The 22765-nt window shown below is 47.5% G+C and overlaps 1 protein-coding gene across 4 annotated transcripts in view; it reads right to left on the bottom strand.

The window, feature by feature from the left end:
* Positions 1-1881: 1881 nt before the first annotated feature.
* The window catches only part of ENTHD1 (ENTH domain containing 1), a 113186-nt gene continuing 92302 nt past the window's right edge, over positions 1882-22765 (bottom strand). For 2 of the 4 annotated variants that reach the window (XM_084751538.1, XM_084751537.1), the window contains exons 6-7: positions 22314-22703; positions 1882-3038 (exon numbers count right to left, since the gene is read on the bottom strand). In XM_084751538.1, the coding sequence (XP_084607664.1) occupies positions 2455-3038; positions 22314-22703 (974 nt within the window). In that variant the 3' untranslated portion in view covers positions 1882-2454. The remainder of the gene's footprint in view (positions 3039-22313; positions 22704-22765) is intronic. The other 2 variants (XM_084751539.1, XM_084751540.1) reach the window with 2 other exon arrangements.

Raw genomic sequence — 22765 nt, 5'->3', positions numbered from 1 at the left:
CACCAGGCTATGTAACCACTTCAAGGATGGCAGAGGTGGGGCCTGTAAGGCTATGTGTGTCCCAGTACATTAAGGCCCAGGGCAGGGAGGAAATGTTCCTACTCCTGCTGGTCTCAAGACACTATTTCCGGGGTTTGGACACGCCTTGACCTGTCTCTTGCTCCAGGCTGACCCCTCCAGTTGCATGTCTCCTTCGCCCCACAAAAGACAGCTACCTTACCAAGGCTCACCCCACATGAGTGACAGTTCACAAAACTCAGAACCTGGAGCACACTGAGCAGCCTCTATGCAGCTTGGATAGTCAGAGCATCCTTTCTAGGCATCTCTGCTGGTCTCTGTCTCTTCCAGACAGCTCAGCAGCCCTCAGTGCTTATGTAGATGTGTGGCGAATCAGGTCAGTTTCAGGAACTTCCTGAGCTTAGTGAACTTCCCCCTGGATGGAAGTTTTCACTCCTCCTTAGAACATCTTGAGTATTAGGGTGCTGCCCTAAAAGATGAAGATCTATATAGGAGGAAATTGCTATACAACAGAAGGGTTTGGGGGTTTTAATATGAACTCTCCTCCAGAAGGCTCATGTGTTTGAACACCTGGTCCCCAGATGGTGGCCCTGTTTTGGAAGGCTGTGGAATCTCTAGGAGGTGGAGCCTTGCTGAAAGAAGTGGGTTGCGGTGGGTAGGGTGGGAGTGGGTCTCGTTAAGGCTTTATAGCTGATGCCCTCTGCTTCCTGACTACTCATGCAACGTGAACAGCAGTTCTGCCTCCCTCCACCACGATGCACTGTCTCCCCTTGTACTGTGAGCCAGAACTTTCTTTCCTTAACCTGCTTCTCGTCTCCACAGTGTGGAAAGCAAAGGCACAACATGTGCTGCAGGTACTGGATGGGCTTTGCTGTGAGGAAAATGTTCTGGAATGGGTGACAGCTGTGATGCAGACTTACTAGCTTATTAGCATATGTCCTAGTTAAGTTGTTATTCTTCCTGTGAGAGCAAGAACTCTACACTTGCTAGTCAGGATATCTGCTTACTGCTCTTCTTAGTGAAGGCAGGTTTGAAAATACCTGCAGGAGGGTCAGTGGGACAGTTCAGTGGGTAGAGAGGCTCGCGGCCAAGCCTGACAACCCAAGTTCAAGCCCTCGGCCCTATATGATAGAAGGACAGAAGCGAGTCGTATAAGTTGTCCACTGACCCTCACACGTGCTGTGTACACACCCACCACAAATAAATAAGTAAAAATGTGGAGGGGGAGGGGTTGGGGATTTAGCTCAGTGGTAGAGCGCTTGCCTAGCAAGTGCAAAGCCCTGGGTTCGGTCCTCAGCTCTGGAAAAAAAAATGTGGAGGGGGAAAAAAGAGAAAAGCTAAAAAGACATAATCTTCAAGAAGCATTAAGGTATGAGAAAGCTGTGAAGCAAATTCTGCATGAGCCCTCTCACGGGTCCCTTTTAAAAGCTTCCTTTACTTGTATCTGTGAGTGAGGACACATACTTGCCACCACAGGCAGGTAGAGGTCAAAGGACAGTTTTTGGGAGTTGGTTCTCCTTCCACCTTGTTTGAGGTGGAGCCCTGCTGTAAGCCAGCACTCCTGAGGTAAGAAGGGAGGTGGAAAGGGGAAAATCACCCAGAATCCCTCGGGCCAGCTACCATGGGCACAGCAGACCCTGCCTTAAGCAAGGTAGCAGAGCACTGGCCTGGCAGGTGTGAGCCTCTGGGTTCCAACCCAGAGCCACAAACAACAAACAGTCGCTTCTGTACTGACCCCAGCATGCACCTGGATGAGAAGTATGGTCTGTAACACTCAAACTAGGTCACTCTTGTCTATAAAGGAAACGTGGCAATTTTGTCTGGAAAGTTGCTTTAGTAAATTAAAAAGAAGGTACAGCAAGTTGAAAACATCAGATTTATTTATGAACTACTAGAGAAAGGGAGGCACCCAAACTCCCTGCAATAAACATAAAAATGTGCGTGTTGCTCCACATCCTACCTGCCTCAGCTTCTCTCCTGACCTTGTGGCAGCTGAGGAGACTTCCGGCCCTTGATTGTTGGGCAGGCAGAAACTTGTTGGCATCCCACGTCAGCACTGGGGAGGGGCCACCCAGGGGCTCTCCTGGCTTACTTGTTCACCCAAAAGCCCGCCAACAGCTACTTGCACCTTAAAGTCTCCCCAGAACTTTCACTAAAGCTTACCTCATTAGGAATAAAGTACAGAAACGTGACGAATGAAAGAAAGACTCTTTGCTTTCAAAGGAACCAATATCTAAACCTGAAATGACCAACAGAGACATCTTTCTCTTAAAAAAATAATTACAGCACTCAAATGGCTTTGTCGGTTTGAAAGATGTGCTAATACATTTGACAATGTAAAAATTAAGTCACTGCCTTTTTGTCCCTACAGCAATGGGAACCTCCTAGGTCTGTGGGCAGTGGAAACCATTGTGTCCCAGCAAAATAGCCAGGTGACTAGATAGGGTCTGGACTCCCCCGGGAAGACTGGGGGTCCTGCAGGGTCTCGGCAGCTGGTGGTCTGCTGCCACTCAGGTTGCCTAGGCGGCTGTTGATGACAGCAAGTTCCTGGATCACCAGGCTCAGGTCCTCGTGGAGCCGAACCACGGCGCTCTTCACTTCGCCTAGAAGAGTGTGGATGGAGTGGGACTCGGAGTCCCAGGCGGAGCCTTCGTTTGCCTGAAAAGTAGCACAGGACAGCAAAGGGAAGTGGGCTCTAGTTGGGGTGGAAAACACTGCCCCACTGCTGCTGTGAATGTGACCTGGCTTCTTTGTAGCCGAATCGGAGTTATCTGGAAGATTCAGGTATTCCTCGTCATCCGAAGATGCTGTGCCCCTGGGAGCGAAAGGGTGGTGGACCCTGGCTGCCTCGTTTTTGTTTGTGAAGGGGGCACAAGGTGACTGTGGCTGGGGCCGAGTCCAGAAGGAAGGGCTGCTCAAAACCGGGGTAAAGTGATGGGTTGACTTCTCTGGATAGGCCGGCTCAGGAGAAGACACGGACAGAGTAGAAAAGGAAGATGCGGCCTCAGAGGCAGTGGAGACTGAAATAGAACGGAGAAAGACACAGAGAGATTTATATAACGTACAAACAAGAGTACCAGCTAGAACGACGGCGCCGTGTAAACACCTATCTGGAAGGTTCCAAACCAGTTTGAATTTTAAAAGTTAAAAATTCATAAACCTGAAAACCCAAAGCAGGAAACTGAGACAAATCTAGAGATGTAACGCTCGGGAAACGAGTCTAAAATAGAATGCTCAGTATTCATTTTGACTTCCAAACCCTGCCCAGCACATTCTTACACTGCTGTAGACCTCGTCCAGGAGAGGAAGGTGTTAAGGCTTCCCACCGCCTGACAGCATTTTGTGTAGGCATCTGAAGCAGGAAGGCGGAGAGAGCCCTGCTGTAGCCTTCATCTTTCCCCGTACAGATATTATTATAACAAAATAAACTCCAGTGAGCATCATGAATCTTTTCTTCTCTGTGGTCAGATACAATTAAGACTGAGTCCAACCCGGCTTCGATCTAGAGCACTGCAGCACACGCACACCCACTCTTCTCATGAAGGATCTGTAAGCCCCGTGAAAAGGCATTTGCAGCCCATTTCATAAAATTAAAGACTTGAGAACAACTTCATTTCTTTTCAGGAAAAATCATATTAAACGTCTCCTCGTATCTACTTCACTCTAGTTTCCCAAACTGTCCTCAGTGTGTTCCTTAAGATGGCCTACGCTGGGGCTGGAGAGATGCCTCAGTGGTTAAGAGCACTTGCAGCTCTTGCAGAGGACCTAGGTTTGGTCCCCAGCACTCACGTGGCAGCTCACAATCATCATTGATTTTGGCTCCAGGTCATCTGACACCCTCTTCTGACCTCCATGGGTACCAAACACACATGTACACACACGTACGTACATGCAGGCTAAACACCTACACAATAAAATAAATCTTTAAAAAAAACAAAACAGCAGGCATTTTGTAAAATCAGGGCTTTGTGGTCAAGTGAGACTGGTCACCGCACATTAGTCCTCCCATTAGGATTAATTATATCCATCAGCACATTTAAAATGACGAGAAATCGGGCTGGAGAGATGGCTCAGAGGTTAAGAGCACCACCCACTCTCCCAAAGGTCTTGAATTCAAATCCCAGTAACTACATGGTGGTTCACAACCAGCTATAATGTGATCCTCTTCTGGCATGCAGGTGTTACAAGCAGGCAGGACACTGTATACATAAGAAGTACATAAATCTTTAAAAAGTGATGAGAAATCTATAGTTCTTTATCATGGTCTCATGTAGCCCAGGCTCACAACACAGCCAAGGATGACTTTGAACTCCTGATCCGCTTGCCTCCATTTCCCAAGTGCTGGGATTACAGGTGTGCCATGGCACTAGGTTTATGTGGGGCTGAGAATCGAACCCAGAACGTCATGCATGCTGAGCAAGCACTCTACCCACTGAGCTAGACCCCCAGCTCCCAAGCGTCTTATCCAAGTGTTTCCCAAACTTTTTTTTTTAACACAAGGCCTTTTTTTTTCCTCTTGGAATATCTACTTGGATTTATTTTTGGATATACGGTACAAACTGGTAAAATCAGGTGTCTGTGATTTGCTCTGAACTTGCTCCTTTAAAGATTTACTCCGCCTGGCGCACAGCAGGGAAGCCGAAGGCTGCCATTCAGCATACAGGAGGTGGGGGTGGGGGACTGGCTTTGTTGGTAGATTTCACTACATATTCATGTCCCTCCTGAACTAAACTGGAACTCATAAAAATGGCTGGGGCAGGTGGCCACTCTCTATTTTTTGCCTCTAAGCTCTTCAAGGCCCTATCTCCAGTTCTCAGGGAAAGTTCCAATCACAAAACTTGGTTCTGGATGCCAAGAGTATTCTCAGCTGGTGCGGCAACAGGGATGAAAGGGAAGGGGGGACTCAGTGCGCATGGTCAAGGCCAGCAGAGCTCAGGGGAGAATCTGGGTCACGCTAATCCAGCTGCTCTGTCCTGGGGCTGGGAGGGTAGCACCATGCTAGTGGGCGTGTGGATGCTGAGAGAGGCCCGCTGCTGCGGCACTGGACCCATGAGCTCAGCTCACGTGCTTTGAGCTGGGTCCCAGCTGCCCTCTGCTGCATCCCTTCACCTCCTGGGCTGGCTCTCTGCTCTGCAGCTCCCTTGTCTCCCTCTTTCTTGTTTTGCTGTCATTTGGGGGGGCGGGTAGCACAACCACTATCAGGCCAATGACAAAGCGGCCCAAGAGGCGAAGACATTGGAATATTCATGCCTGAAAATACTCTTGCTCTACCTTCAGGCTTAGTGACAGTTTGTGTTAAGGATTCTGGGCAGAAAAACCTCTTCATTTGGACTTAAACCACCCCCTGCCCCCACCTCCACCCCCGCACCCCCCCCCCCCCCCCCCGTGTAAGTCAGAGGACAACCTAGGGCGTTTGTTCTCACCTTTCTATCTAGTTTGAGGTAGGGTCTCTTGTTCACAGCTGTGTACACCAAATTAGCTGGCCTGTGAGGTTCTGGGGAATTCCCTCCACCCGCCCACCATCTCTTCCTAGGAGCACCAGATCGCAGAATTCACTACATTAGCCATGCATGGTAGTGAGTTCTGTGGAGGCAAACTCAGGTCTCCACAAGACGATGGATGGCACCTGCTTGGCCATTGACTCTTGACAGCCATGTTCCCCTGGCTTCCTATGTCCAGTATTGTTCTCTCTCATGTTTAAAGATTAATTTTCATTTTAAGTGTCTGGGTGTTTTGCCTGTGTGCATGTCTGTGCGCTGCGTGCATACCTGGTGCCTGTGGAGGCGAGGGAAGAGCACCGATCTCCTGGAACTGGAGTTACAGATGGCTGTGAGGCACCATGTGGGTGCTGGGAATTGAACTGGAGTCCTCCGCAGAGCAGCCAGTGCTCTCAACTGCTGAGCCCCGCTCCAGCCCTGCTGTTCTAATTCTTATTCACGGCACAGCCGGCTGCACCCCTAAGGTATTAGCACATTTCCTCTTCGTCCCCAGTATTCTGGAAGCCTCAATGCTGTGCACTGAAGCAGGGCAATTTTCATTGACTGAGGTCAAGCGAAAGCGAGTTTTAATCAGGCAACTCATTTCCTTCAAATTCAAATGTTTTCTCAAGGCTTCCATCAGTGAGCTTCCGGCCCCGGTGTCCCTGCGTGAGCGCTCTCGCTCTCGCTCTCTCTCTCTCTCTCTCTCTCTCTCTCTCTCTCTCTCTCTCTCTCTCTCTCTCTCTCAAAGCAGCTGGGCCATCTTCCAACTCCTATTTTTACTATGTGTCCAGTGTGTGCGCACGCACATGTGTTGCAGAGACCCACGCTCTTGGCTGTGGGTCCCCTCCTTCCACTGTGACACAGAGCCTCTTGTTGACCACTGACCATGTTCCGCTGGAGCTTGCCACGGCTATCCTTCTCTATCTCCTGTCTCAACACAGACACACCAGGATCACAGATGTGCGCCCCCACATCTCTGTTCTGGGCGTCCGGAGTCTGCGCCTCATGCTTGAGAGGCATTTTATCTACAGAGCCATTTCTCTGGCCTTCTTCTTCAAGCACTAGTGTGTGTGTGTGTGTGTGTGTGTGTGTGTGTGTGTGTGTGTGTCTGTCTGTCTGTCTGTCTGTCTGTCTGTCTGTCTCTCTCTCTGTGTGTGTGTGTGTCTGTCTGTCTGTCTGTCTGTCTGTCTCTCTCTCTCTCTCTCTCTCTCTCTCTCTCTCTCTGTGTGTGTGTGTGTGTGTGTGTGTGTGCGTGCGCGCGCGTGCAGAGGTCAGAGGACACTTTGTGAAGGCTATTCTCTCTGCCCACATTTACATGGGCTTGCTCAGTGTGTGTCTTTGCTGGCTGAGCCATCTTGCCAGCTCCCTTCCCAGCTCTTCTCTCGTCTCCTCCTCCTAACCTTGTCTCTTTGCCCTACTTCTTGGCGGTTTTGTCAGCCTTAGCTTCCAATCCTTCTGGTGATTTTTTTTCTTTCTGCTGGATTTTTTAACTTTGAGGAGTTTTTTTGTTGTTCTCAGAAATTCTCAAAACAGCCTTTCTTCTTTCATAGACACATCATATTTTCTTATCTTTGGGGGGGACCTTAAAAAACATTTTAAAGGCATTTTCTTTTCAAATTAACTGGCATTAGCTGAGCATGATGGCACACACCTGTAATTCCAGCACTCGGGAGGCAGAGGCAGGTAGATCTCTGTGAGTTCAAGGACAGCCTGGTTTACAAAGTGAGTCCAGGACAGCCAAGGCTACATAGAGAAACCCTGTCTTGGAAAAAAAAAAGTATTTTGTTTCCCCTTCATAGTGTAATTTTCTCCATTGTGTTCCCACACTGTTCCATGTGAGAGACCTTTCCCTGAGGAGGCCCCATTCCATGCCCGCTAATGATTAAGGATAGAGGGTGAAACCTGACAGCAGCTTTGAAGATGAGTGTGAGGCGCCAACTTGGAGGCCCAGTGCACAGTCGCTGGGGCGGGTTATTTGACAAGAACTACAGATGCTGGTAGGTCAGGTCTTTCTTCTGAGACAGGTTAGCTTCTCACTCTCTTTACATTTGCTGCTATGAGAGGAGAGTTCTGGCTGCCAGCGTTCTTGCAACCACAAGGGAAGGCGCCAGCATTCGCCTTTCTCTGCTCACTTGTTCCTCCAGCTGCTCTGGTTAAAGTCTCCACAACCTGACACCTCTTGGAGCTTGCATTTCAGAGACCCCCCAACTATTCTCTCCAGATTTCCAGACCCCCCAACCCTGGGAGTTGTAGGGTAGGTGGCTATTCAAGGTGACTGCCTCAAGATGAAGCCCAAGGATAGAACTCATTTTATTTTATTCTTTTATATTATTCTTTTTTTTTTTTTGGTTTTTTTTTTTGAGACAGGATTTCTCTTCTTTTATATTATTCTTATTATGATGTGGTAGTGGTGTTTTTGTTGTTTTGCATTCATCTATCTATCTATCTATCTATCTATCTACCTACCTACCTACCTACCTACCTTCCTACCTACCTACCTATGGTTTCTCTAAGTAGCCCTGGCTGTCCTCAAGCTCACAGAGGTCCACCTGCCTCTGCAGCCTGAGTGCTGGGACTATGGGACTCATTTTTTTTTCAAGACAGGGTCTCTCTGTGTAGCCTTGGCTGTCCTGGACTCACTTTGTAGACCAGGCTGGCCTCGAACTCACGGCGATCTGCCAGCCTCTGCCTCCCGAGTGCTGGGAGTGCGCCACCATGCCCGGCTTTTTTAAACAGCTGCTTTGAAGTCCTCTCCAGCACTTCCCATGTGGCTTGTCCTCACAGGCTCAAGTGTTGGAAGCATGTTTCTCAGTGTTGCCACAAGAGGAGGCAGACCAAGTCCAGGGTTGGGTCAAGTAGGAGGGCATCAGGTCATTGGGGATACTGCCTACAGGAAGGACTGTAGTTTCTTACAGAACCCAGGTTAGTTCCTGGGAAAGAAACTTGTTACAAAGAGCAACCCTGGGCACCCACATCCTTCTCTGACTTCTTATCATGGGATCTTTCTCTCTCTCTCATGATGCTCTCTCTGATACTACCAAGGGCCCCTCACCAGAGCTGAGCAGACACTCTTAGATATTCAGAACTTTGAGCTAAGTAAACCTTTTCTTGTTGACAAAGTCTCCAGTCTCCGGTATCGCGTTACAACAATGGAACACTGGTACATCACTTGATATGGAATAGGTTTTATAACCTCATTTTAAACATGGTGCAAAGGGATTCCGTGGCTAGAAATCTCTCTCAGATCACAAAGCTAAGACGACACAGGTGTGGGACTCAAATTCAAGTGTCTCTGATGTCATGGACTGTAAGCTCAGGCAGGGCGCTGCACTTCCACAACACTCCACTGCCCCGGGACTGGTTTCAATCCATTACAGAATTGGGTTAAATTATGGGCATAACATTTAGAAGGAACCATGAGGATGGTGAATGGACACGGCCTCCATGTGACGAGCTGACAGTTTAGGAGCTGCTAATCTTATAATTGAAAAAGAGGTGATCGAAGAAAAAGAGAGAAACCGTATTTCATCAGTTGGCATTTCTCTTACTGTGCGTGAGTTAGACTGGTGGTCAGGATGTGCAAGTTTTAGCAAAATGGGTTGTAGCCCCATAAAGTGAACACAGCTATAGTGGTTTGAAGCTGAAAGCTCCTCCAAGGCTCGCAGCCTGAATGCTCACTCCCTAGGTAGTGGTTCTATTTGGAAGGCTGGGAACCTCTTGGTGTGGGGCCTCACTGGCAGCAGTCGGCCCCTAGGATCATGTGTGGTGGTGGGGGGAGGTGCTCTCCCTGCCTGCTTCCTGTCTCGCTGCTTCCTGGCTGCCATGATGTGAGCCTCCTCCCCAGGACTCCCCTGCTCTGTCCAGCTGCTCTGCTGTGCCTTCCCCACCACCATGGCTGAATCCTCTGAAACCATGAGCCAAAACAAGTCTCTTCTCCCCTGAGATGTTTCTGGTAGGGTTTGTGGTCATAGAAACACAACAGTCACCAATACAAGGAGTTATTGATGCTAATGGTTTTCCACACGAGCCATGCATTCCAGGGGAAACGCAGGCTGCCTGACATTCAGGGAGCTTGTGACTCCCTGGTGAGGAGGTTACATATCCAGTGGCAGAAAAATGTCTTGATGAAATTTGGAGATTTTGGGGCCCAAAACGTATTTACTAGAGTACTAAGAAACTATTTCAGAAACAGTATTTGGCAAATGAGTCTAAGGGCCAGAGGAGGTGGACAAGGAAACGGTGTCTCCTAAACACACGAGGGAGCTTTGCACATGTGAACTCGCAGTGACTATGACAACAAGGACAAGGCCTATGCAGACCTAAGGCAGAGCAAGGCCAGCATGGGGAGGGGAGCTGGGCATGACGTCCTGCCTCCAGCCACGGAGCAAACACTCCTTAGCTGCTGCGAGAAGGAGGGCAGCTTTCTCTGAGAGCGGCACTCCTCTGACAGACAAGTCAAGTGCACTCCAGTGGAACGCTGCACAGCACATCCAAGTGTATTTGGGAGGCACAAACTGGCTTTGATGGGGGAAGGGGAAAGAAAGGGGGACTGAGGGTGTATGTGGGGGCAAAATGGGAAACAGGAGAATTTGAGTTTGCTTGTTTAGAAAGAAGGTTCTCAGAGGAAAGCCCTAAAGAACCATGAGGAAAACAAGTACAGGAACCAACCATTAAGGAGGAGGTATGCCCACACAAGGGCACAGGTATGCACACGCATACACGAGACCACTAAACCACACAGTGGTTCTCAGCCTGTGTGTTGGGACCCCTTTGGGGGTCGCATATCAGATATCCTGCATGTCGGATATTTACATTATGATTCATAACAGTAGCAAAACTACAGCTATAAAGTAGCATCAAAATAATTTTATCGTTGGGGTCACCACAATACGAGGAACTCTATTAAAGGGTCACGGTGTTAGAAAGGTTGAAAACTGCCAAGCATGGTGGCACACGCCTTTAATCCTAGCACTCGGGAGGCAGAGGCAGGCAGATCTCTGGTGAGTTCGAGGCCAGCCTGGTCTACAAAAAGAGTCCAGACCAACCAAGGCTACACAGAGAAACCCTGTCTTGAAAAAAAAAAAAGGAAGAAAGGTTGAGAACCACTGTCCACCACTTAACTTTGTGTTTGTGGCACTGATATCTGGGCACTTGTCTGAGTGTGGCTCGTGGGCCTAGTGAACCAGAAGCAAGGCTGGGCTGAAAAAAAAGCAGAATTCTCCAGGTTCCGGGTGTTTCTGAAGTAGGAACCGGGCAAGTCCTCTTCTGGCCAGCTTCCTGTGGCTTTGTGCCTCCATTGCTGAGTGACAGTATCCTGCAGGCTCCAGCTCTGATCTGCAGGCTCAGTGCCTGTGACAAACCACTCAGTGCTAATTACTGCACACCAATTTCCCTTTGTTTCCAAACACTCACAGCTGTGCTGCGCCCTGCACTCTGCTCCTGGCGCTCTCCTCCACTACCTCTTCTCTTCCCCGCTCTGGCTCCCCACAGAAGCGATGTGGGCATCCTGTTGGCATCCATCCTCTGTGTGTAGCAAACACTGCAATAAGATATAGCAAGTGGCTGTGTTTTAAACTCTCATCATGTGAAATGCACAGGCCAGTTGTCAGCTGCTCCGAGACAGCGATGACAAATTTATTCTGAATGCCAGTGTGTTTTCCTTAACTGTTTGTACTGTAAATGTAAGAGACCTGGTAATTAAGATACAATGGCTTTCCATTTAAATGGCATTTAAATTGTTGCAAAGATGAAAAAAGTACATTTCCAGGGATATTAAAATCTTGCCTGAGTATACATGTGTTTCATCAGGAGCAGCCGGGCCCTGGATGGCTAAACACAGATTTCTCTTTTTCACTCCTCAATTCATCTCGTTCAGTGTTCCCGGATGGCGTACAATGACTTCCAAATGAACAATACACACACACTGAAGTACTGCCATTTTTCCCCCTGTGGCTAAGAAATGTAGCATTTTATATAAATGTTGCGAAGGATTTGTTTATAATGTTAAAAGTAGAAACAACTAAAACGTCTACTGATTGATAAGCAGGTCAGTAGCCTGTTATCTGCACAATGGACTACCATCTGGTCATGAAGAGGAATGGACTGAGGCAATCTGCAACTCTCAAAATATGCTGAGAGAAAGAAGCCAACAAGGGGTCTCATATGAGATGATGGTGTGTCTGTGAAAAGTCCAGAAAAGGCAAGACACAGGCATAGAGAGGCTTGCTGGTGGCCAGCAGCTAGGGTGGGACTGAAGAGAGCCTGCTCATGGGCACAGGGCTTTCTGAGGCGATGAAAACTATTCTGGAATGTGGGCGGCTGCACAACGCTGAGAAGATATAAAATGCACTGAAGTACAAGCTTGTGTGTGTGGTGCCTGCACTGGTGCGCGTGCACGTGTGTCCTCAGTTGCTCTGTCTTATTTTCTGAGGCAGAATCTCTCACCAATCAGCTTAGGCTGGCTGGTGAGGGAGCCCCAGAGATCTTTCTGTCTTTGCTGCCCCGGTGCTGGGATTACAGATGGGGTGGCCATGCCTGGCTTTTTACACAGGGACTAGGGATTTGAACTCAGGTCCTCGTACTTGTGCAGCAGGCAGGTGCCCTGACCCACGGAACCACATCCCCCCATTTTTTAAAAGGAAAAAAAATCTTACTCTGTGGCACCCATTTGCTTATCTCACCAGCAGAGGTGAACCAGCAAAGAGCTGCACAGTGCACAGAACAACTGGGGACCAAAGACGGAAGAAGCAGGCTGAGGCCACAACGCACATTGCTGCTGTCCCGCATCAGAGTGGACACCAGACTGTTCGCCTCTAAAAAAGACTACACGCAGGCAGCTGTGACTTGAGAGCAGGGGTGAACACAGCCCGCTGATGGTCTGTTCAGTGTGACGAGGAAACAGATAATGAGGAGAAACGGTAGTCTGAGCTTTGGCAGTAACAAGCCAAGCTGAGGTGAGGCAATGACTGCCCAGGGGCCGTTCTTCAGAACCAAAGGCCAGAAGGAACTGTCATTCGGGAGGATGTCGAAGCGTGTAAGTGGCACCCCTTCCCCATTTGAGAACACAGAGACTCACGTGCGCAAGTGCCTTTTAATTGCTCAGCTCTTTACCCCAGAGAGTTACTGATGTTAGACCAGGGCCCTTCATATGAACAGTTCGTAAAATCAGAAGATAAGCGCTTCCTTGTTCTCCATCATCCCCAGCATGTGGAGATGAGATGGCCACCCCAGGCCGAATTGCCTGAATTCCTCAACCACTGTGACCTTCGGCCACCTGGAGCAAGACAGTGCTCAAAACTTGCCCTGCTCTCAAGCCTTGGTTCTCAAGTTGCTCTGCTCTGTCTCATTCACACCCAACCCTCCCATGACTCTCAAGCACCCACAGGAAGCCTGCTGAGGCTGCAGTACAGGCAGCCCTACTGTGTGCTCCCTCCGGTATCAACTCAGATTGCCACCACCAACTCTTCAACTGCCACCACCTTGCCATTGCCACGCTGTGCCACTGTGCTTTTTTTGTCTCATCTGCTAACTTGCACTCCTTTGCTATAAGGACCACATGTTAAACATCTGGACGCCAGCGCTGTGCGGCCTGGGTTGCAGTTGCTGTCCTTCACTGCCACCGGAGTACTAAAGCTCCTGAGGCCCATCTATAAGGCAGACAGGCAGGCGGCACGCCAGGCACTTTTTTCCCCACGCAGGCAGCGGCGGCCAGAGGCTGTCTTTTGCAGGTCTCATCCTTGTAGGGGAGGACACAGCCCACTGTGAGAGGTGGACCTCCATCCTTCTTATCCTGCACCCAGGCTGCAGTTCCTAGAGAACAGGGCTCCGTATTGCACAGGGCACGGGAGTCTGCTCCGGCAGGATCAGTGTCTCCTAGGTTCTTCTGCCGGGAGGCACTTGTCATTTCTCCAACCGCTCCAAACCCTGCAGGCGGAGGGAGTCTTCAGTACCTTTTTCTGTGCTGTGACCAACTCCAGAGAGGAAGGGTTTATTTTGGCCCTGCAGTTCAATGGCACACATGGTGGGGAGGTCATGGTGGCAGAAGTGTGAGGCACATGGTCACGTTGCATTCCTAGTCAGGAAGCAGAGAGTGAGGGGTGCTGGAGCCCTGCTCCCCTTTTCCTTTTGATTCAGTCCAGGATTCAAGCCCATGAAACGATGCTGCCCGCACATAGGGTGGGTCTTAACTCATCACAGGCCACGCCCAGAAGTCTGTCTCCCAGGTGATTCCAGATGCGGTCACGTTGCCAGCACAGGTGTCCCCCAGTGAGAAGGTACGGAGGTTATGTCTTAGGATAAAGGTCACCCAGAGGCTCACTGCTTCAAAACAGCAAGCAGCCCCCTGAAACAGCCTCTCACCTCCACAAAGGCACTTCCCTTTGTTTCTGGGTTCTGGACTCAGGCCCAATTTCCCAGGGTCACGCCCCACTGGGACCACTGGTTACCTCCTGTACCTCCTCCTCTGCAGTCTCTAGTCACTCTGAGTGGGTGCTTGGAACCAAGTTTAGGTCCTCTCTAATGGCAGTGCAGGCTCTTAACAGCTGAGCCATTTCTCCAGCCCTCAAGCTCGGACTTCTTAACCTGCCTCTCGGGCTCCTGTCCCTCTGGCTTAATGCACTAGTATCCCATTCTGAATTTCTCATGAACCTGCACCGTTGCTGCCATTTCTAAGCTGGTTTCGGTTCACTTATGGAACACTAGCACTATAATGTTCAGGGTACTGTGCCTGGTGCTGGGCGTATGCCCAAAAGCAGGGCAGGCAGGGTCCCTGCTTACATTCCAGCTGGGGAGAAGGCACCCAACTACTGAATCTATATGTAGCCACTGTTTGACAAGAGTAACAGAAGGTGTTATGGGAGACAGAGGGGAGATAACGCATGGGGGCATTTCAACCCCAAGGCGCATGCGGGATGCTCTTGGAAAGCTGGACAGGGGTGAACAGGGCAGGAGGGGGCAGGAGAAGGCTGGTGAGAGGGAACTGTACTAGAGGACAAACCAAGACTTATAAGAGAACACGGGCTGGTGAGAGGGTGGAAGCCTGGATGCTCAGGGCTTGGAAGGCAATTTGGTATCTACAAAAAGAAAAGAAAAGAAAAAAAGAAAAAGAAAAAAGGAAAAGTGATCAACCCACAGTTGACTGGCTGCCTTGTGGAAAATGAGCTGGTGCTCTCCGGGACCTCTGTGCTCAGTCCCGTGCCCACCATTCCACAGTGGGAATGCCTTTTCTGGGAGGAAGTTGTTATGAGGGCCAGTTTTAGGTCAACTTGACACAAGCTAGAGTTATTTGAAAGGAAGGAACCTCAATTGAGAACATGCCTCCATAAATTCTGGCTGTAAGGCATTTTCTCAATTAGTGACTCGTAGGGGAGGACACAGGCCACTGTGGGTGGTGCCATCCCTGGGCTGGTGGTCCTCGGTTCTATAAGAAAGCAGGATAAGCAAGCTATGGGGAGCAAGCCAGTAAGCAGAGCTCCTTTATGGCTTCTGCATAAGCTCCTGCCTCCGGGTTCCTGTCCTGCTTGAGTTCCTGTCCTGACTTCCCATGGTGATGCACTGTTTGTTACCTAGAAGTGTCAGCTGAAATAAGCCCCTTCCTCTCCAACTTGCTTTTGGCCATGGTGTCCCATCACAGCAATAGAAACCCTACTTAAGACAGGCATGTAGGTGCCTGTTCCTGAGAAGGCACAAGAAGGATGCCAACAGAGAGATCTTAAAGGTTATGAGCAGCCGAGGGTGCGAAGTTCTAAACACATGTGCACCCGAGTAACAACGGCAGTGACCACGTGCACTGAGTACCATGTCCTCCTCGGAGGGCTTTGCTTCCCTGAACTCCATGCAGCAGAGCCATCTCCATCCGTCCCACAGACACGCAGAAAGGCCAGGTGCCTCCCCCAGTTGCCACACTGTGAGTGGCAGAAGAACTGGGATCATAAATCCAGACAGTCCAACTCTAGAGCTTGCACTGTCACAGGAATGCTGTTCAGCCCTATTTAGGCTTCACAGTGAGGCTTAAGGTGTGTGATTTAACTCTCTAGTGTCTCTCCAGCACTGGGAACTCTGCCATCGATCTTTATGAAATTCACAGTGTCTTTTGCATTGGGCTTCTCTGGGCTGATAAGATGGCTCAGTGGGTAAGGCATTTACTGTCAAGGCTTATAAGCTGAACCCTATCCCTGGGACCCACACAGTGTAAGAACACAACTTCTGTAGTTTGTCCTCTAGCCTCCATAATTGATCTGTTGCACGCACACACACACACACACACACACACACACACACACACACACACATCCACAACAAATAGAAAATAAATAAATGCATAAATAAATAGGCAGATAGATAGATAGATGCAATAACTTGAAAGTAGCAACCACCACAAACATAATTTAGTGCTAGTTTAGTAACAGAGATGTTTTAACAATTTGCAGCAATTGTAAAATTTATCAATGTCACATAAATATATTGTCTATCTATTTATCGCTTACCTACTTATTTATGCCTCTCCCTTTTATTAACAAAATTGGAAAGAGAAATTAAGGTCCAAAAGAAAGGTTAAAGAAATTACATGTAGACATGGAGTTGGCAGACTAAGTTCTACAGCAGTGACTGGAGTGACAGGTTAGCTCTGTTAGTCAGCCAGTTGCCCTGAGTGACAGCCAGAGACTCCCCGCCCAGGGCCAGCACTCTAACAGTTGTGAAAGTTTCACACCACAAAACCAGCACATGCACTATTGGTGTCTCATTTTATGACACATCTTGAACAGTTCTGCTTTCAAGATTTGGGCTATTTTCTGTGCTTTACATTTCCAATGGACAGTGTAAGACCCAAAGTGTCCATTTGTAAGACCCCCTTCTACCAACAGAAGCCTCTGCGGTTGCACCGAGTCGGCAGAGTGACACAGGGAGAAATAGCATCTTGCCCAGTGTTACCAACCTGAAATGGCAAACAGAGTTCCTCCATTTGCTCAGGCCCTCTGCTGCTCTCAGTGCAGGGACTATTTCGGTTCTTCTGGGACAAGGTCTTGAGTATCCCGGGAGAGCCTCCTCTAAGTGGCTGAGGGGGAACTTGAGCTTCTGATCCGTCTACATCTCCCAAGCGCTGGGATTACAGGTGTGTGCCCCCACGCCTAGTTTATGCAGCACTCAGGATGGCACCCAGGGCTTCCTGCATGCTACCAACTGGCTCACATCCCAGCCCTCAGTGCAAGATTTTCTTAAAAGTTCTACTAATATAAATGATACTCTTCCTTTACTCTTAGTTATTTAAAAATAATGTGTGTGTGTGTGTGTGTGTGTGTGTGTGTGCACGCGCGCACTTGTATACCATGTGTGTGCAGGAGCCTGAGGTGGTCAGAAGATGGCATTGGGTGCCCTGGAGCTGGAGTCATAGGCAGCTGGGAGCCACCCAATGTGGGTTCTAGAGAGGAACTTTGGCCTCTGCAAGAGCAGCACAGGCTTTTAACTCCTAAGCTATCTCTCCCCATCTCTCCAGTCCCTTTAATTCTAACATCTAACTGTCCATATTTGGTCAACAGTGATACAACTTTTCTTCTTTCTACAGATGGACCAGCTCTGTTGTCCAGGCTGGCCTTGAGCAGCACCTGGTTATCATTCATTTTGTTCACTGATCTTGCATCCTGAGTTCTTGATGGACCTGCCTATTAGATCTAGCTACAGATCTATTAGATCTGGAAGGGTTTTTTTTTGGGGGGGGTGTCTACATAAAGAATCATATTATCATTGATCAAAGGCAAGGCTATCTTTTCCTTTCCAGTATTCATGCCTTCTATTTGCCTCTAACACACTCCTGAATAAAAGTGGTGCAGAAAGACGCGTCTCTCCTTGCTGATCCACTCAGAACAGCATTTGCTCTTTCATCATTAATTATGTCTGCAGTCGAATCTTAAAATACACTCGTTATCAGCTTGAGGGAAGTTCCTTTTTATTCCTAATTTGCTTACATTTTTTATAATCATAATTGAATGTAGAATTGTATCAATTTTCTACATGAATCAAGATAATTATATCATTTTAAATCTTTTTCTACTAATGTAGTGGATTGCAGAGATTCATTTTCAAGCGTCAAGGCTAAGCTACAGTGCTGGGAAGAATCCCACTGGGTCATGCACAGCATATTGGCACTTTTTGACCTCGCTGGATTTGATGTGCTAACATCTTAAGCATTTTTGCATCTCATGCTAATATGTGTTGTTTTCTAATCTACTATTCTTGTACTGTATGTTGGACCTGGATTAACCCTCTTCATGAAATGATGGGGTAATGTGCTGCAGTATTCAGAAAGAGTGAGTCAAGACTGCTGTGTACACCAGTCAAACTACAGTATTTTCTATTTACTCAAATATTTGTCATTTCTAAGACTCGTCATTTTTGTAGATTCAAGGTACTTTCTGGCATAGTGTTCTATTCTTATGAAAATATTTATTCACTATTAATAGATCTTTTGATCATGAGTTACGTTTTTGCCCTTAGATATCTTTTTCTTCATTTAAAATGCTTCTCGGCATGGCATTTCTGGCTGGCAGGTCTTGGCTTCCGGCTTGTGAGGTGACCTCTCTGGCTCTCAGAGCAGAGCTCATGATGGAAACTGAGGCAACGTCCATACTGTCGTTCTTGTATGGAACAAAGCTGTTGCTCTTGCTGCTTTTAACTCTGTCTGTGGACTCCGGCCGGTGTTTAGTGACAATGCATTTGGGTGTAGTTCTCCTTGTATTTATTGTTTGAGCATTTTCAATCTGGATGCTTATTCTAGCCACAAAATTGGGAGTTTGAGGCCAGGATCTCTTCACATCATTTTTCTGCCCTCTCTTGCTTCGTCTTCTGGAACTACAGTCACACCAAAGCCAGGCTGTGCAGTATGCCCTGCCAGGCTGTCTGTCTTTAGTTATTTATCCCTCCCCATTTTCCATATTAGATAATTCCTGTTGATTTATCTTCAAACTCACTTACTTTTCCTTCCTTCATTTCCAGCCCACTGCTAAATAAAGACCTCGAGTGAATTTGTCATTTCAATTAGTTTTCATCTCCACAGCTTCCATTTTGCTTTTTTAGTGTTGTCTTCTGAGACATCATCTCTGCTCACTCATTGTGACTACTTCAAGTTGTGGAATAAAAAAGTTTGTTTGCTAAGAAAGTATCCTGCTGTGTAGCCAAGGCTAGCCTCAAACTCACTGTGTAGCCTTGAAGTCATTGTCCTCTTGCCTCATGAGTGCTGCATAGACAAGTGTTCACTGCCATGTCAGGCTAAGTTCTTAAACACATTTTAACGGCTGCTTCATGAACTCATCTGCTAATCACAGTGTCTGTGTCGTCATGGCCAGCTTCTATAACATACTCCATGCCTTCATTGTGGCTCACTCTGTCCTATTTCTTCAGGTGCCTGACACTTTTTTTAAATTCTTAATTATGTGTCTGTGTGTGTTTATGCATGTGAGTGAGGATGTCTGTGGAGGCCAAAGAGGGCATTGGATCCCTTGGAGCTGGAGGTACATGCTTCTGTGAGGTGACCGATGTGGCTATGGTATCTGATCTCAGGTCATCTGTTAGAGCGCTACATTCTCTTAAGCACTGAGTCCCATCTCCAGCTCCATGTCGGGCATTTAAAAAACACTGTAGTGTATGTTTGTAGAGCCTCTCGATTCTGTGCTAGTCCCCTGAAGACTGGTCTCCATTCCTGTAGGTGGAGAACGAGAACTTGCCTGACTCTTCAGACTGTTACCCAGGCAGCGGGTGGAAGGCTTTCATCTTCTTTTGGTTTCCAGCAGGACTTGGGGGGCACTCACTCTGGTTCCCCCCTGAAAGTTTAGTTCATGATCAGTCAAAGATTTGGGCAGAGTTTATACCAGCTTATAGGTTCACCCATCTCAGTCTCCCTCAAGATTTCTTTCACACCCACCTAGTATCTGTACACTGAACTCTCCTCTGTAGCTGTACTGGGATGTTAAACGTGTGGTCTAAGCCACATGTGGCCACACACAGCCAAGGACATGTATGAGTCCAGCCTAACACAGACTCATAAACGTACTTAATGAATGAGAGGTCTGTGAGTTTTTCTGGAGGCTCGAGCCCTTGGCTCTTGAGTGCAAATGTTGCAGGTGACAGTGTCACTTGACAATATCAAAGGCTGGGCATTCCTGTTAGACCACATGGAACAGAGTACCCTCATGATCTTAATTTCAGGGATGTATTTTTCAGCTTTAAAATTTCCCTTCAGCCTTTTCACAACACAGACGGAAATGGCCTAATGAAAGTCTACCTTCTCCTCACAAGCCCTTGCCTTACATGCCTTGGGCCTCCAGAGTGTAGGTATCCATGGCTCCGCTTCTGCACTCTTTCTGCATGCTTGTTCACTCCTTCTTATACCTGGGAATTTGTTGTTTTTGTTGTATGTCTAAATTTTTTTCATGAAAAGTTACAGTAGCTTTCACAAAAAGGTCTGTCTTCTAGATGCCAAATGGAACCCAAGGCAGTCACCTAGACTGTACATGGATTTTCTGTTGTAAGAACAGTGTTTCTGGTGTTGTCCTCCTAGAGGCTAGCTCTGTGCAGGACAGCCTGTCAGGCCCCCAGCGCCCAGCTGAACAAGAGGAGCATCTTCCTGGAATGCTGTGTGTCTGTCTTAGTATCCGACGGTGATCAGAGGCTCAGCCTAGCTTCTTGGTCTCTAAGAAGCTCTTCCTTTAACCCCCAACGCTCTTCAGTTTCTTTCTCTCTGAGAACACAGCTTTGCTGCATGCAGTTGCAGAGACAAAGAATTCCTTCCCTGTGGGCTCTTGTTCTCTCACTGAACCTGAGCCACTTTGAGCTTTGAGATACTTTGGAACTCCAAAAACTCAAACTCTGTCTCCAAAGCCCAGTGGGCCTGGGGACTCACTTCTGACCCAAAGAGAGGAATGACCGAGGTCAATTGTGACTCACCAAAATACTCTTTGCCCTGGGGTCCAGATCCACAGTGTTTATCCCTCAGAGATCTTCTGATAATTTAACCAAGCTTTTATTAATTTGATTTTTCAGCTTTAATATTGGAAGTGTGTCAGAAAATGGTCTAAGAATGGAGTCATACAAGGAGAATTCTGAGTGCTTGTGTGAAAACTAAAAAAAAAAAAAAAAAAGACAAGAGTCTTATGACCTCAGTTTGTTCTTGAAATATTTTCTTGTGCTCCTTCCAGGCACAGCAGATAGGAGTGTGCTTATCTCAGATTACTTACATTGCTTGCTGCTGTTATTCAATTAAATGCCTCTATGAAAAACATGTTTTTGCCACACGTGGCTTGTCCTTGTGATCATACACTTGTCTCATGTGATTCTCTTTAACCCCCAGAATATAAATTGTCTGATGCTCTGACCAAAGTTAGCTTTTGCCTGAGACTTTAGTTTGACTGACTCGTTTATTGGCTCCATTCTCCCAAGTCCCACAGCCTCTCAATAAGTAAAGAGGAGGGTTAGATGGTCTAGCAACTTCATTATAGCAATAGCGCCTTCTCAGAGGACACCCGTACAGGGGCCACCACAGTGGCACAGTGCTAGGTGGCTTCCTTGACAAGCAGTCTCAGTAGGAAAGTTAATTCGATGACAAAACAAACATTCGTTAACAAATACATTTTATTTATTTATCACCCACCTATCCACCTACCCATGCATCCATGTGTGTGCATGCACACTTGTGCCATGGTGTGCATGTAAGTCAAAAGAAAACATTGGGAGGAGGTGCTCTCCCTCCATCATGTAGGATGCTAGGGACTGAACTCAGATCCATTTGAGCCATCTTGTGGACCCTAAGACTCAGTTTTACTACCTTTAGGTGATTCAATTCCAAAGTGTTTTAAATGCAGCAATCTTTGAAATCTCTTTTTCAAAGAGAATCCTTTTTTATTCATTGCCCTTGAAACCAAGGTCAATTAATTTAGCCACTACACGCTGCTTCATCGTTTTTATTTATATGTATTTTTACATGCTGGCTTCCATTATTTTTGTTTATATGCATTTTTGATTCGTGTTTGAGGCAATTTAAAAGATTTATGTTGAAATCTTTGAATTTATATGAGTTGGTAAGCATTATCATACAGAAACACCAACAAAACCACCACTTAGGTTTTGAAAAATTGGTGCACAAACAAGCTATTCTTTTACTGATTAACTTTGAAAAGAAAAGCATAATTACATAACACAAGACTTAAAGCCTGGCAGTTAAAAGCGGGGCTTGACCCTCCATCACAGGGTCTAAATGATACTGCAGGCCACTTCACTCCGTTCTGTTTTACATGGGGGCTTACTACCCAGCCCTGCTCACCTTGAACTCAAGCCTGTTCCTTGGCTCCAGGGTGCTGGAACAGCCGTACACCCTGATATGCCCAGCCCCTTGGTTTTTTAAAACAACAGAGAAAGGACATGCTCTCTTGTCCCATTGGTGCAAATAGTACAGAGCCTTAAAGAACCCCTACACAGCTGTGCACATACACACCTGGACGCACAACAAAACCCACTTCTTTTGCACACAATCCCTTCATAAGTTACCTATAGACTTAACTGGAAGCCTCAGTTAATGCCAGGAACATCTAATTTGGTTTACTCAGAAGCTGATGGTAATATATTTTATCAAATACTTGCTTGAATTATATGCAACTCATTTAATAAAAGAGACACATGACCACCCAAGAAGTCCTTCAGTGGTGGGTGTGCTCTATGGAACTGACAAAGAGCAAGAGGAGACAAGAAAAGACTAGAAAGCAGAGACATCACAGACTGCCTCTGCAGAGCATTTTCCCTCGCTTCATTGGCTTGTTTGAGGGGTACACTCACCCCACATGGCTAAAGGCTTGAGGCTCACATCTTCCACCCGGCAGATGCTGGACTGTGCAGGTGTCTGGAGGTCCTTACTGGTCTCCTTCACTGGGCTAATGGTTTTGAATGAGGGTGAGGCGTAGAGTGTTTCCACAGAGGACTGGTTGTGGAACATGAACTCTGACTTGGTCATCCTCAAACCCACGCTGGTGGACTCATCTTTACCTGATGGCCAAAATGCTTGTAACGGTGTCAGGGTTTCAAAGTTTTTTTCAGCTGGCTGCTTTTCCAGAGGAGTTTGTGGGGGACTTTCTGTGATAGTATTTGCAATGGTTTTCTCCAATTTCTTGCCTAAACTCATATTTGTCTGCATCGATGGGCTTTTTTCTGAGGGAGTAGACACAGCCTCTGCAAAATAGCAAGTAGCCCCAAATTAAAACCGAAACATTCCATTTAAAATCCACTTTAAT

The sequence above is a fragment of the Acomys minous genome (assembly GCF_964271855.1).
Source record: "Acomys minous genome assembly, chromosome: 12".
NCBI classification, from domain to species: domain Eukaryota; kingdom Metazoa; phylum Chordata; class Mammalia; order Rodentia; family Muridae; genus Acomys; species Acomys minous.
Note: the sequence above shows the minus strand (reverse complement) of the source record. Positions and strands in the feature narration are given on the sequence as shown.